Source organism: Trachurus trachurus (assembly GCF_905171665.1).
Source record: "Trachurus trachurus genome assembly, chromosome: 3".
NCBI lineage: Eukaryota > Metazoa > Chordata > Actinopteri > Carangiformes > Carangidae > Trachurus > Trachurus trachurus.
The window spans coordinates 17,347,002-17,359,431 of NC_139893.1; the positions used below are offsets into that span (position 1 = coordinate 17,347,002).

General features: G+C 40.1%; 2 protein-coding genes across 2 annotated transcripts; one reads left to right on the forward strand and one right to left on the reverse strand.

The window, feature by feature from the left end:
• Window positions 1-4,274: 4,274 nt before the first annotated feature.
• LOC311006205 (retinol dehydrogenase 13-like) lies at window positions 4,275-7,990 on the reverse strand. The gene is made up of 7 exons (XM_083998945.1): window positions 7,721-7,990; window positions 7,095-7,235; window positions 6,755-6,946; window positions 6,417-6,578; window positions 6,114-6,230; window positions 5,791-5,995; window positions 4,275-5,398 (listed from the first exon to the last, which is right to left on the reverse strand). Exons 1-7 carry the CDS (start codon window positions 7,794-7,796, stop codon window positions 5,302-5,304), a joined length of 990 nt encoding a protein of 329 aa, XP_083855071.1. The 5' UTR covers window positions 7,797-7,990; the 3' UTR covers window positions 4,275-5,301.
• A 1,043-nt stretch (window positions 7,991-9,033) lies between these two features.
• tmed3 (transmembrane p24 trafficking protein 3) lies at window positions 9,034-11,683 on the forward strand. Its single transcript, XM_083995818.1, has 3 exons — window positions 9,034-9,266; window positions 9,543-9,788; window positions 10,657-11,683. Exons 1-3 carry the CDS (start codon window positions 9,123-9,125, stop codon window positions 10,888-10,890), a joined length of 624 nt encoding a protein of 207 aa, XP_083851944.1. The 5' UTR covers window positions 9,034-9,122; the 3' UTR covers window positions 10,891-11,683.
• The last annotated feature ends 747 nt before the right edge of the window (window positions 11,684-12,430 follow it).

Consider the following 12,430-nt stretch of genomic DNA (forward strand, 5'->3'; position numbering starts at 1 on the left):
AGCAGCCGTTACTGAGCTGATGGGAACCGTGCGGTGAAGAGTCGGAAGCAGTGCAGCATGTGCTAAACGAGGCGGACAGCTGACTCAGCACCACCCTGTTGTCTGTGTGTGTTCACTTGACAATGTCTTTATCCCCGGCGACAGAACACAGCCTCAGGGCCAAACACCCCTCACAACTATCTGGAAATCCTCCTGCCAGCCCAGGCCCAGGAATTCTTACAAACACCCCTGATCCTGATCCTGATCCTGATCCTGATCCTGATCCTGGTCCTGATCCTGATTCTGATCTTGATCCTGATCCGTCCTCTCTACTGTATGTCTCTCCCCACAACAACGACAACAACACTAAGAAGAACCATTAGATTATTAATAATGAGATTTTTTAAAACACCACATTATCAGCTCAAGTGTTGTTTTAGGCTTGTGTACACAGAACAGAAATGTTATAAAAATTAAGGCACGTACAAGTTTTGATGATTAAAAAAAAAAAAAAATCCCCACAGTTCTCCCCAAGTGTGCTCCATGTTTCTAAAAAAGTGGCAACCCTCACTGAAGCCAGTTACACATGTGTTTTTTGTACTGTAGTTACGTGGTTTTACGTTGCTACTCATTATTTGGGCTCCAATGGACCCTGCTGTGTGTTTATATAATAATAGTAATATTAAGAATAATTTCAATAACAACAGAAGTAACCAAAAAGCACAAAATAAGTAAATATATTCTGTTAAATTATATGGGCTATGGATTAACAAATATGTCCCCTCTGTCCCCAAAATGCCATTCAGTGACAAAGAAGTCCTACACACTGATGATTAACAGTGCTTGAGTGGCTTGAGTACTTTCCTGTATTGTTTTGTTAATACTGATGGCTGTCTGTGAGCCAAATTATTCTTCTGGAACACTAAAGCTTTGCTGTACGCTGCGACTGCTGGGCATTTCCCTCTTTGAATGACTTGCTTCTAAACTCCTGTATCATTGGACAATATTGGCACTATCATTATTATAATTATCATCATTATTGTTAATTGTAGCAGAAGCATCTTCTTTTATAAGATTTCTATATATAAAGCAACTTTTTCTCAGATGAAGAACCACAGAAGTGGATGATTTCCACCCGTTAAGCAGTCAGCAAAGTTTGAAGAGAGCTGAAGCTACAGTAGGTGAGTGACTGGTGACACAGAGAAGCTTAGTCACCGTGGCTGCCCTGATTCAGCTCAACACATGCACAGACTCGTCCAAAGGTAATCACGGTATGGGCTATGCTCTCCTCTGCTCAAGGCCTGTGAGAGCTGCAAACCTGCATTCCCACTCCTGCCCGAGGCATACACCACTCGCTTCTGGGACGGAGAGAAAGAAAGAAAGAAACCGAGAGACACAGACAGAGGAATCCACTGCGAGAGGAAAGAGACATAAAGAAGGTGGGAGAGAGGGATGAAGAGACTGAAAGAAAATGGCCTAAATAAGAGGAAGAGAGAGAGAGAGAGAGCCCTTCATACCAGAGGGGCAGACAGCACAAATCTCCACTTCACACACATTCTCGTTGAGGCTTTATGATCTCCACAGGGAGAAAACAGGCGCAGAAGATCTGATGTTCTTTGCTGGAGGGGGGAAGCACATGCCACTGCCTGCACCTGTACGCAAACTGTCTCCACAGTTTAACAGGCTGTATAGTGAGATACAACTGTGGTAGTCTGTGATACCTGAAATACACCTTTCAGAAAAACCCCTTTACACCTAATCACTACATTGTGCTCAGAATTGAAACGTTTCTTGTGAAACGTTGCTTCTAGTAACTCCTCCATGTTTACACTGCACACAGCCTTTGAGGCACAAAGCAGGGCCCCATACAATGACTTTATGTTGGTGACATTCATGTTTACTCATGCCTGTATCCTCTATGACCTATGGCTCTCGCTGTAAAATGAAGCAGGAATGATGAAGGAAGTGGTGTGCTTTAAAAGGAATTGAATCAACACAGCATGGGAGGAAAAATTGCTTGTTTGTCCACTGAAACAAGAGCTATTTCCTTCTCCCTCTGCATGGGCCCCGAGAGGAGAGTGAGTGGTCAACAGAGGTCTCACTTTCTAGGAGCAGCTGAATACCGGAGGAGCTGACAGGTATGTACATATTGGAATGTGCTTCTCAGCCACACCTGGTGGGAACACACCCGCCAAGCCTGGCCTCTCTCATCCCACTGGCTGATCTCCCTGTGACTGACAGCTGGAGGAACTATTTGGCTCCGGTCCACGGGAGCCAGGGGGCAGGTATGGTGAGTTCAGCATATGAACCAATGGCAGCAGTGAAATCCCTCAGAGCCAGGCGGGGCCGCAGTGAAATAAAACTCATCAATGGGGTGTGTCTCAAAAGTCTGTCAGCAGTCAAACAGTGAAGGGCTTCTGCTGCAGGAGCCCACTTTGACGCGTTAAAGCTTAACTAGTTCCTCGCTGTGTAAGGACCCGGCCGGTTTTCAGCCTGCAGAGATGGTAGAGAAAGACAGAGAGGGACTTCTCCAGATTTATCTCTGCTTTGACTGAATGATGGAAATGAAGCAACAGGTCTCATCCGCTCCGACCTCGGGAACTCCGCTCTCAGTGCCAGGACTTTGAGGAAAAGGATGGCAGCTTCATGCAGCCTTTGGTTGGGGACCTTTCTAACACTCCCAGAATTCATTTTTGTTCTTAAACAGATTCAGAAACAAGTCCTTCATCACAGTATAGGGCAGAGATTTAAAAAGATGCTGTGTTAACTGTGGTCGCTCACATCTCCTTATCACTTTTCCAGCCCAGCTATAGATTCTGTATCCGTTGGACGGAGAACTGATAAGGGCATGTGCATGACATTACCTACAGACACTGGAGCTACAACATCTGGGTCAGTCAGCCTTTGGGGTAATCCACAAACTCAGTTCATAATTTGTGGTCATGCTGAAGGCTGTTACTCATCTTTGTACATGCTTTTTTGTTAATGTTATGAAATTAGTTTTAGAAGGGTGGCTACAGTATAATACCTGTTAGTTATTGCTTTTTGAATGCATCAGAGTTGTTGGGAAAATAAGAGCTTTTGTCAGAAATGTAAACTTGTGTGTTAAGGGGTTCATGCATTCATCTGCTCTAACCTTTGCATTGTAATCTATTTTATCATTTGTCAGTAATGAAACAATGTTATTTTATTTTATCTTATTTTTTCATGATTTAATGGGAGACTTTAGGTTGAACTTAAAACCCAAGGACCAACAGGAAAAATGGAAAATGTCTTTGTATTTCTATCATGCAAAATGATTGACAGTGGAATATTAATTCAAACACAAATTGCCTTCAGGCAGATTAGAGTGCACCTGTTCAAACGTCATGTTTCCCAGAAATACGAGGGAAGGCAACAATGCAGCTTTCTCTGCTGCAACTTCAGGGAAGATGCTGCATTTCATCAAAAGGGAAAAACCTGGTTTGACAATTTAGAGAAGGAGCGGGGTCACAGCAAACTTGGACGTCCTATAGTTTGGCACAACATGGCCAACGTAATCTGCTAACTATACACTGAGGAAGATGCCACTGGTGAATTGGAGTACATAATGGTGAGTTACTGCAACACAATGCATGTCAATGATGCAATGTCATGAATTTCACACCCACAACCATGCAGCCTTGGCATTTAAATTTAATTACGGCTCAGACATTGTAAAGTTTCGTGGGGGAGGACATGTAACTCATACTGAACATACTATACATGCACATGCATGTTGTGCATGTTGATACAAAAAAAAGACAGATTATCATCAAACTGGGAGATAATGATGGCTGAGAGCTGGAAATAGGAGTATGCAAATTGTAGAATATTAAAGTGCTGATAGTGATAAGTTACGACATGGCACATTTGCTGATTTATTAGTAAAAACAAGATGACATTATTTTAAGTGTTTGTTCTTTTAAAAGTCAATTCAGCCAATTCCCATTTACATTCGTATCTGGCTGGATTAAAATAAAAAAAAAAGCTCTGGGAAACTTTTAAATCAGAGCTTCCAATAAAGAGCTCTGACAGACTGTCTGACCCTCTGTTCTCTCTTGTTTGCATGAACTGATCTTGAATAAAAAAGAGGGACTGAATTCACCATTTCAACACAAATTTGCTGATAACTTGGTCACAAAAGCTTGTTTCCGCAAACCACAAGTGTTGAAGTAAAGCTAAACAACTGATATTTTTCATCATGTGCAACTGTCCGTCTTCCACAAATATACCACGTATCTAATATATTATAATAAGAACTTCCAAAAGAAAAATCACCTTTCATCAGACATTTATTGCCTAAAGTGTTACATTGCTGTTGCTTTCCTTTTGATCACTTGGTCAACAAAGTTATATCATTAAATTCTCACCTTAGAAGTAACAAAACACCAAGACTACCACATAATGACACAACAAACAGCACCCATCATGTATAAAACACACACACACACACACACACTGGGCACCCAGTAACATGACAATACTGGATCTACTGGGTGTTTCCTAACTGCTCTCTGCCCCCGAGGCGTCCACTCCCTCTGTACACCTGGTGGAGGATCCTCTCTCCTCCTGGGTGCAACAATCTTTTCACCACTGCCAGCACTAAAGGTCACTTCCCAGCTTTTACCTAAAACACTTCAGGACTACTTCTCCATTAAGGACACAAATAGGCTCTCATCCTCCTGCCCTTGTAGTTTTTTTTTTTTTAATTGTAGTATTGCTTTCTGTGTGTTTCTGCAGTGAAGTTTATACAGAAACTGTACATTCATCTTACTGTATGTTGGTTAATTGTTCTTAAATGCCATAAATAAATGCAACAGTTTGAAGCTTTACAAGTCTCTTTGAATTTGCACAAAATTAGCACAAATCATGTGATAAAATCAATAAGAACCTTTGGAAAACAAGCATTTTAGCATCCAAACCAAAACATGTTAGAAGTTAAATATGTAACATAAATTGCTAATCGAAATGATGATAAAGTCATATGGTAACATGACAAATAAGCATGTTTTGTAAGGATATAAGAGCATACTATAAATACACAACAAAGCAGATAATATTAAGTATGCGGAATATATATTCTGCAATATAAAGATAAATCAGTGCACCCACTTTAATATTTCATCGATTAGTGCAAAGTTTTGAACCCATGATCAAATCTTTCAGCTATAGAAGATTTGGACAGGTACAAAAAAAGAATTAGATAATAAAGTGAATTTCTATAATTTATCCACCCATGTAAACAGGGCCACTGTCTCCAGCAGGAGGAATGGCCGGTTGAAGCAGGGTGGGCTGATGTGTCTAAGCCAGACCGACCATGGAGGCACTGAGATCCCATAGCTTCTTGGCTGCAGCGTCATCCATGGCCTGCGGTGCTGGCGTTTTGGGGGCGCAATCACTGTAGGGTGGAAGACATAAATGAATGAAGAGGACGAGATCAATAAAAGCCTGATATAGTGTGTTCATGATCTGATCTGTTATGGATATTGCTATTATTGCTCATGTAATAAACCATGACATAATATAAACAGTTTTTCAGTGTACAATGGAGACAAAAGAGTTGGTATCAAAAACATTCAATAGATTCAATACTTATCTCAGGGTTATTACAGGAATTAAAATGCAAAATTATACTAAACAATTTTTTCTATTTTTTAAAACAATAGTCCTTTCCATTTCACTCTACATAAGAAAAAAATCTCATCAAAATTTAGACATTTTTAATATGGAAGTTCCAGTTCATGAGCTTTATCTTTGCAGTCGAGTGAGTTTCATTGCAGATGTACTTGCCTGTAGTAGAGGCCGCTGACGTTTGCCTGGCTCTCGTCTACTGCGCAGTAGATTGTGGTCTGGGCTCCTTCCCAGGGACTTTTGATCAGCATTACCAATGGCTTGGCTATGATCCTCTTCCACAGGGATAAAGTAGGGAAGAAGTGTCGGCCCAGCTCTGTGCGGATGACCCCAGGGTGAAGGCTGTACACTGTCACACCCGTGTCTAATGAGAGGAATCAGATCAAGTTTGAGCTGCAATACACAAGACTTTTTCCTCCTTTACCCGTGTAATATATGATTAATAACAACATATCTATCATGCAGTGTGCATTATACTCTACCTTGGAGTCTTGAAGCCAGCTCTCTGCAGAAGAGCACATTGGCCAGCTTGCTTTGGCGGTAGCTCTCCTGAGGTGTATAGTCTTCATCCAGGTTGATGTCGTCAAAGTGAATCTTTCCTGCAGGAAACAATCCAGAGAAAAATACATTTTGAAAAACACAAACAATTATGAAAGCACTATCTACAATGAAGATCAACCAAAAAGGAAGTAAATAGCGACACATTATAAATACAGTTTTAAGTGTGATCATGTTTGATATCCGTGGCGCTGATGTGCAGACTGAAGTTGCTGTGCTGCCTCTACCTTTCTCGTGTGCCAGGCTGGAGACAACGACGATACGACTTGGGGCTGACTTCTTCAGCAGGTCAAGGAGACAGTTGGTGAGGAGAAAATGCCCCAGGTGGTTGACACCAAACTGCATTTCAAAGCCATCATCAGTCTGCCACTTGGGACACATCATGATACCTAAAAAAAAAACACCAATACATTTACATGGAACAAAACAAACTAATGAATATCCTGTAGCTTCATAGCCCATAATGAGATATGGCTGATAAATTACAGTGAGTTCATGAAATTCTGTTTGCACATGGATCCCTGTATGTTTTTATACTATTTATTTTGATGCTGGATGTATGTACCTGCATTGTTGATGAGGATGTCCAGACGTTGCTCATTCTCCTGGACGTCCTTGGCTAGGTCTCTAATGGACTGCAGCGAGGAGAGATCCAGTTTCTTCACCACCACGTTGCCATTTCCACTCTTCTGCCGGATTTCATCAGCTGCAATGCGGGCTCTGGTCATATCCCTGCAGGCTAAGATCACTCTGGCCCCTTGACAGAAATTAAAACATAATCAATGCATTTGGGATTTAAACAGGAAGAGAGGACGTTATTAGTCAGTTAAGATAAATACAGTGCAAACCAATAGTTAATAGTACAGTATTTATAGAAGGTAAATAAACAGTTATCATGGTCTCACCTCGCTGGGCCATATCCAGGGCCGTCTCTTTCCCAATGCCAGTGTTGGCTCCTGTGATCAGGACTGTTTTCCCATCCAGTCTGACCTTGCTCCGACACGCTCTCCCAGCCATCCATCTACGCAAGGCCAGTAAGCTTGCACCTGAGGAAAAAAAAGAACTTTCAGTACCTACATTTTGCTCTTTTTACTTATGTACTTTTACTTAAATTCATGAATTCAGATTACATCAGATTAAGATACTGCTTCCACAATTTAAAAATATTTGCCACATGACTTGACAAGGTTTTGTTTTATTTTGACTTGCTTGATTTTATTTCAGTCTTAGAATATTGTACATTTATTTTGAAGGGCTGTAGGTGACGTCCATCCTACAGTCTATGCGTCCATCGCAGTACAGTAAAATGTTGTCCAGTGACTTTAACTGGTTTAACTGGTTTATATGAACACCTTTATGACATTTTTTGTGATCATTTGAATGTCAACCATTGATGTCTAGAACAAGTGTCATACTTCTCTTGACACAGTTTCACCCTTCTGACTCTATTTTCTCGGTATTACGGGGTATTTTTTTCTTTACACTGATATATATATATATAGAAAAAACACAACCGTCTGAATCGACTTACCTGCAACAAATACAACAGTGAGACCGGTGGCATGGTTCTCTACAAAGTCCTTGATCGCCTCTGCGTAGTTTTGCATGATGTCAGGCTGATAAGTGTTGGACAACTTCAATTAGCCAAACTTCAGCTGGCACAAGCCTGACTGTGCAAACTTCAGGTATAGAAAATATCCGTCAACGTTGACAGTAAGTTATCCATCCGATATCGCCACCAAATAATGTCAAAATCTGTGTCTGGGAGCTGCTTCCCCTCGAGGTACGTTAGAAATGTCAACTCCCTGGGCGGAAGTACGTGAGAGGGGCCAAGTGGGATTTTCATAATAAGACTCCTGTGTAGCGTGTACTTGTTGTCAGCAGTTTTGCTGATGTTTTTTCTCTTCTTTTTAAAATTTAAATGTGAAAACTATCTCGACATGTACGTCTTTATGAGAAGTTTATACTCATTATGAAAAAACAAACAAACAAACAAACAAAAACGCTTATGTGCAGCTTGCTGACTCATCTGAGCAGTGAAGTGCCTGGCAGGATACCTGATCATCAGCAGAAATAGAATGCATCGTCTATCCAGTATAAAGCCTTACATTTTTTATTCAGTTAATTTCTTAATGGCCAAAAGACACACATTTTCATTCAAACCGGATTAAGAATTTATGTAATTTCTCAAACTTATATTAGATTTTTAGTCTGTCTCTGAGCTGGTATGGTTATCATAAAAAAAATAATGCAATATGATCGTTATTGTTTTTTTTTTAATCTGAATTAAATTTTACAGACTAAATTGATTTAAACCATTTAAATTAAATCTGCTCTATCCAGCCAAAACCAGACTAGTCTGGGCCACAACACAAAAAACTGTCTAGGCCACTGTAAAAAGCTGTCTAGGCCTAAAGTGGTGTATCTGTGCAGGTGATAATATTTTTCACCTTTAAACAATTTTAATGTTTTTCTCACCACCACTGAACATACTTAAGACATATGAAGTCTAAGAGTATGTCTTTTCATTAAATGTTTTATTTTAATTTTCTTTAGTTATTTAATCAGGAAATCGCAAATAGTTTGCTTTTATTTTGAAAGGTCCGCTGCAGGACTGTCGGTGTTTCGACGCTATCATCTTTTTTTTTTTTTTTTACATCGGAGTGTACTGTATCATAGAAACATGTCACCTCGTGGCTTTGACTATTTTAAAATGTTTTTTGTCTTACGTTAAATGTTAAATTGGGTAATGTCTGACACCTTTAAACGTTAAATAACAATGAACGAATATTTTTGCAAAAAGTAAACAAGCCTGCACCGGAAGTGTTTTGTGCTCTTGCCACGTCAGAGCTAGACCGTTTTCCTCAGCGGCATAGCGGTGCTGAGCAGAGGAGTGTGCCGCTTTCTGCACTTTCCCTTCGCTTTTTTCCACCATGCTCTACCTGGGGTTGAGCTGTGTACTGCTGTATGTGTCTGCGGTGTTTGCCACTGAGCTCACATTTGAGCTGCCTGACAACGAGAAACAATGTTTCTACGAGGAACTAGAGAAAGATGTGAAGTTCGACATAGACTTTCAAGTAAGTTAACGTTTCTTTGGAGGCTGCCCCCACCTCCCTGTGTCTGGAATAACTTTTTTTGTTCAATTAGCCTACTAATTTGTCATAAATGGTCCATGCCATGGCTCTTAAGAAGAACATGCATCATTTTAAGTAGTTTGACATATGTTTTTAATTAGGTCTCCATTCAATTATCCATCAGTTCATTTAGCCTATTTGAACAGCTACTTTCAGGGAGGGCAACAGTGCACAGTCCGAGGTGTGTGTCATTGGTTTGTTTTGTGTTTCCTCCTTCAGGTCATTGCAGGGGGGAACTATGATGTGGACTGCTTTGTCACAGATCCCCAGAGCAACGTCTTGTATAATGAAAAGAAGAAGCAGTATGACAGCTTCTCTCACACCACAGCCATGAAGGGAATCTATCAGGTCTGCTTTAGCAATGAATTCTCCTCATTTACCCATAAAATTGTCTATCTGGAGTTCCGCCATGGAGATGAGGCCCCTCTCATGCCCAGCATGTCAAGAAGCTCAGCGATGACTCAGGTAATCCTAAGGAAATCTGCTTTACAATTTCAATTTCAGGAACAACTGTCTACTGCAGTGGATACCCTCAAAGAAAAATAATATTAAATCTGCTCACCTTAATTGTTAACAAACATGCAAATGTTTGTCAGGAATTTCTTGTCGCACAGCTACCATGTTGAGCATTCATGTTTTGTGTTATTTCTCAATTTCTAAGGGAAAAAAGGAGACCGCACACTAGTTAAAAGCTGAGAAGAAAAAGAAAAAATACATAAATGTACAGGGATTGAACATACAGTCTGCATAACTATCCACAATATAATTAAATAGCACATATCACCTGTGTCTTTCTTGGTGGTCCAGCACCTAGTCTTCAATGTTTTTGGGATGTGCATGTAGCTACCTCTGTTTTTACTATTTCTCAATTTCTAAGCATGAACAAATTCATTATGATGGGCATGCAAACAAAAAAATAGAGAAATTGTGTTATAATGACAATAGTGTTGTGGTTATTAGATTCATTAATATAATGACAAGACTATTTTCAGAAGTGGGACATTTTATGTAAATTCCACTAGGTGGGGCCAGAGTTGTTTTGAAGTACATCTCACTGTGTACTGAGAAACACCTGCAACTGCTAGGTATGTGAAGACTTGTGCTAAGGATAGTATACAGTTATACAGTGATGCACAGGATAGTGTAATGTATACAGTCACTTCAAGATGTGGGACTTGCCAGAAAAAGCAAAGGAAATCCAAATGCATGTTCAAGAACAGAGTGAAGCATTGAAGTTGCATATGTGTAGCCCAACTGCCACTATGTTATTTGCCCCAGTCCAGTGTTGTACTCTTGACTAATCCACTGCTGTGCTGATCTTTTCCGCTTTCAGTTGGAGTCATCTTGCGTCGCCATTCACGAGGTCCTAAAGGTGGTGATCGACTCGCAAACGCGGTACAGGCTGATGGAGGCGCATGACCGATCAAAAGCAGAGCACCTCCTCGAGCGGGTCACCTTCTGGTCCATTGGAGAAACCATTGTGCTGTTCATCATCGGCATCGGTCAAGTCATGATGCTTAAGAGCTTTTTCAGTGATAAGAGAGGCTCTGTAGCAGCCGCCACTTAGAACCTGTGATCTCAGAAACTCTTCAGCGTGAATGCAGAAGTGTGACTGGAAACAAGCACACATCCATTTCAGCAGCCCCTTTTGTTAAAGGGATAGTTCATGGGAGGGATTTCCTATTTCTGCCCTGCCACCCAATGTCTGAGAAACGTATGAATGATTTTTCGTGCCTGTGTCATTTTTGTTCTTAACAAGCTGTATTGGAAAAAAAAACACCACTCATTGACCACTGTTGAAAATGAGACTGGCATATTTAAACTGTGCACAGAATATTTAACATATTTCTGTTGAACTACAGCCTAAGATAGATTTGGTTTGATCGATCTGTCCAGAACCAGGATTGCCTTGTAAGTCATGGATTTTCCTCTTGATATCCAGTTGTGGCACACTCATTGGGACCAAAGATGTGTTGTTTGTTTCTGAATGTTAGATGTACTTCTTTTATAGTGTGGATTTTGTTTACCTTAATTTAAGTGTGTAAAATTGTTGTTGTTACAAGAAATGCTTTGTCTCCCTTGTGTCCTAGTCTGTATCATGCAAAGTGCCTTACTTGTTTCCTTCCAATGTAAAGGTTTACTGTTTTAATTTGTTACTGTGCCATCCTCTTGTTACTGATTCAGTGAATTCTCTGTTTCTAATTTTAAGTTTCACATTAATAGATATTAGCAAGTGACCAGATGCCACAGCTTTTTTTTTCTCCTTTCACCCAAAATTTATGTTTTCAGTCCTCATTTGTTTATTGGTCTATAATCTGTAAAACCTGTCACTGGATTTCAATAAAAGTCATGGTGAGAAGTCATAAGTTTTGAACGAAATGAAGAATTCCTTAACATTTCCGGATTCTGATATGCATTTTCAGCATTTTTGTAATTTTAAAGGTAGGCTACAATATGTAAGAATGTGGCCAAAAACGGTTACTGCAGTCAAATTCAAAACACAGCGATCTCGTTTTTTCTTCCAGCCGTAGCGGCAGCTCAGTGAAAGCAGACTGAGGCTGAAACGCCACTGACGCCGCCGTGACTGGGAGAGAGGGCTAGGTGGCGCAACATGTAAACACGTAAATTCAAAACATAAACATGATTTGCAGTCTGCAAAAAAAGATTTTTAATGCGAATACTCTGGCTGTACTATTGTTGTTGGTGAGTTCATCATGTTATATGAACATTATTCCTGAGTCTCTGTGACATATTAGAAGGATTTTACGGCCAGTTGCTTTAGATTTCTTACATACTGTACCTTTAAATAATTTCATATTTGTAATAGTTTTCTTTCAAAACTGGGTGTTGAGCAACTATAATATAGCAGCTTCCTTGTGGTCTACTATTTGCAACAAGTAATAGGCCTAGTGTTGTTTATCTAGCTCTATTTGTCTTATCTAATTCAACTGAGAGAAACCACAACAAACACTAATTATTTAGAGCTATTGACTTGTCCAGAGGGCATCTTTAACATGCAGAGGAATGTCAATAAACTATAATCTGAGAAGATGTTTGTCTTTGGATGTTGTTATTCCTCCCAAGTATCTTATCATAGGCTACACAGC

What these genes read in the sequence shown, in the direction of transcription:
- LOC311006205 (XM_083998945.1), bottom strand. Translation starts at nt 7,796, where the DNA reads ATGCAAAACTACGCAGAGGCGATCAAGGACTTTGTAGAGAACCATGCC. An exon ending in CCTGGATATGGCCCAGCGAG is followed by an intron (nt 6,947 to 7,094) that starts GTGAGACCATGA and finishes ATTTCTGTCAAG; the next exon opens with GGGCCAGAGTGATCTTAGCC. An exon ending in GCTGGCTTCAAGACTCCAAG is followed by an intron (nt 5,996 to 6,113) that starts GTAGAGTATAAT and finishes TCCTCTCATTAG; the next exon opens with ACACGGGTGTGACAGTGTAC.
- tmed3 (XM_083995818.1), top strand. Translation starts at nt 9,123, where the DNA reads ATGCTCTACCTGGGGTTGAGCTGTGTACTGCTGTATGTGTCTGCGGTG. An exon ending in AGTTCGACATAGACTTTCAA is followed by an intron (nt 9,267 to 9,542) that starts GTAAGTTAACGT and finishes TTCCTCCTTCAG; the next exon opens with GTCATTGCAGGGGGGAACTA. An exon ending in GAAGCTCAGCGATGACTCAG is followed by an intron (nt 9,789 to 10,656) that starts GTAATCCTAAGG and finishes TTCCGCTTTCAG; the next exon opens with TTGGAGTCATCTTGCGTCGC.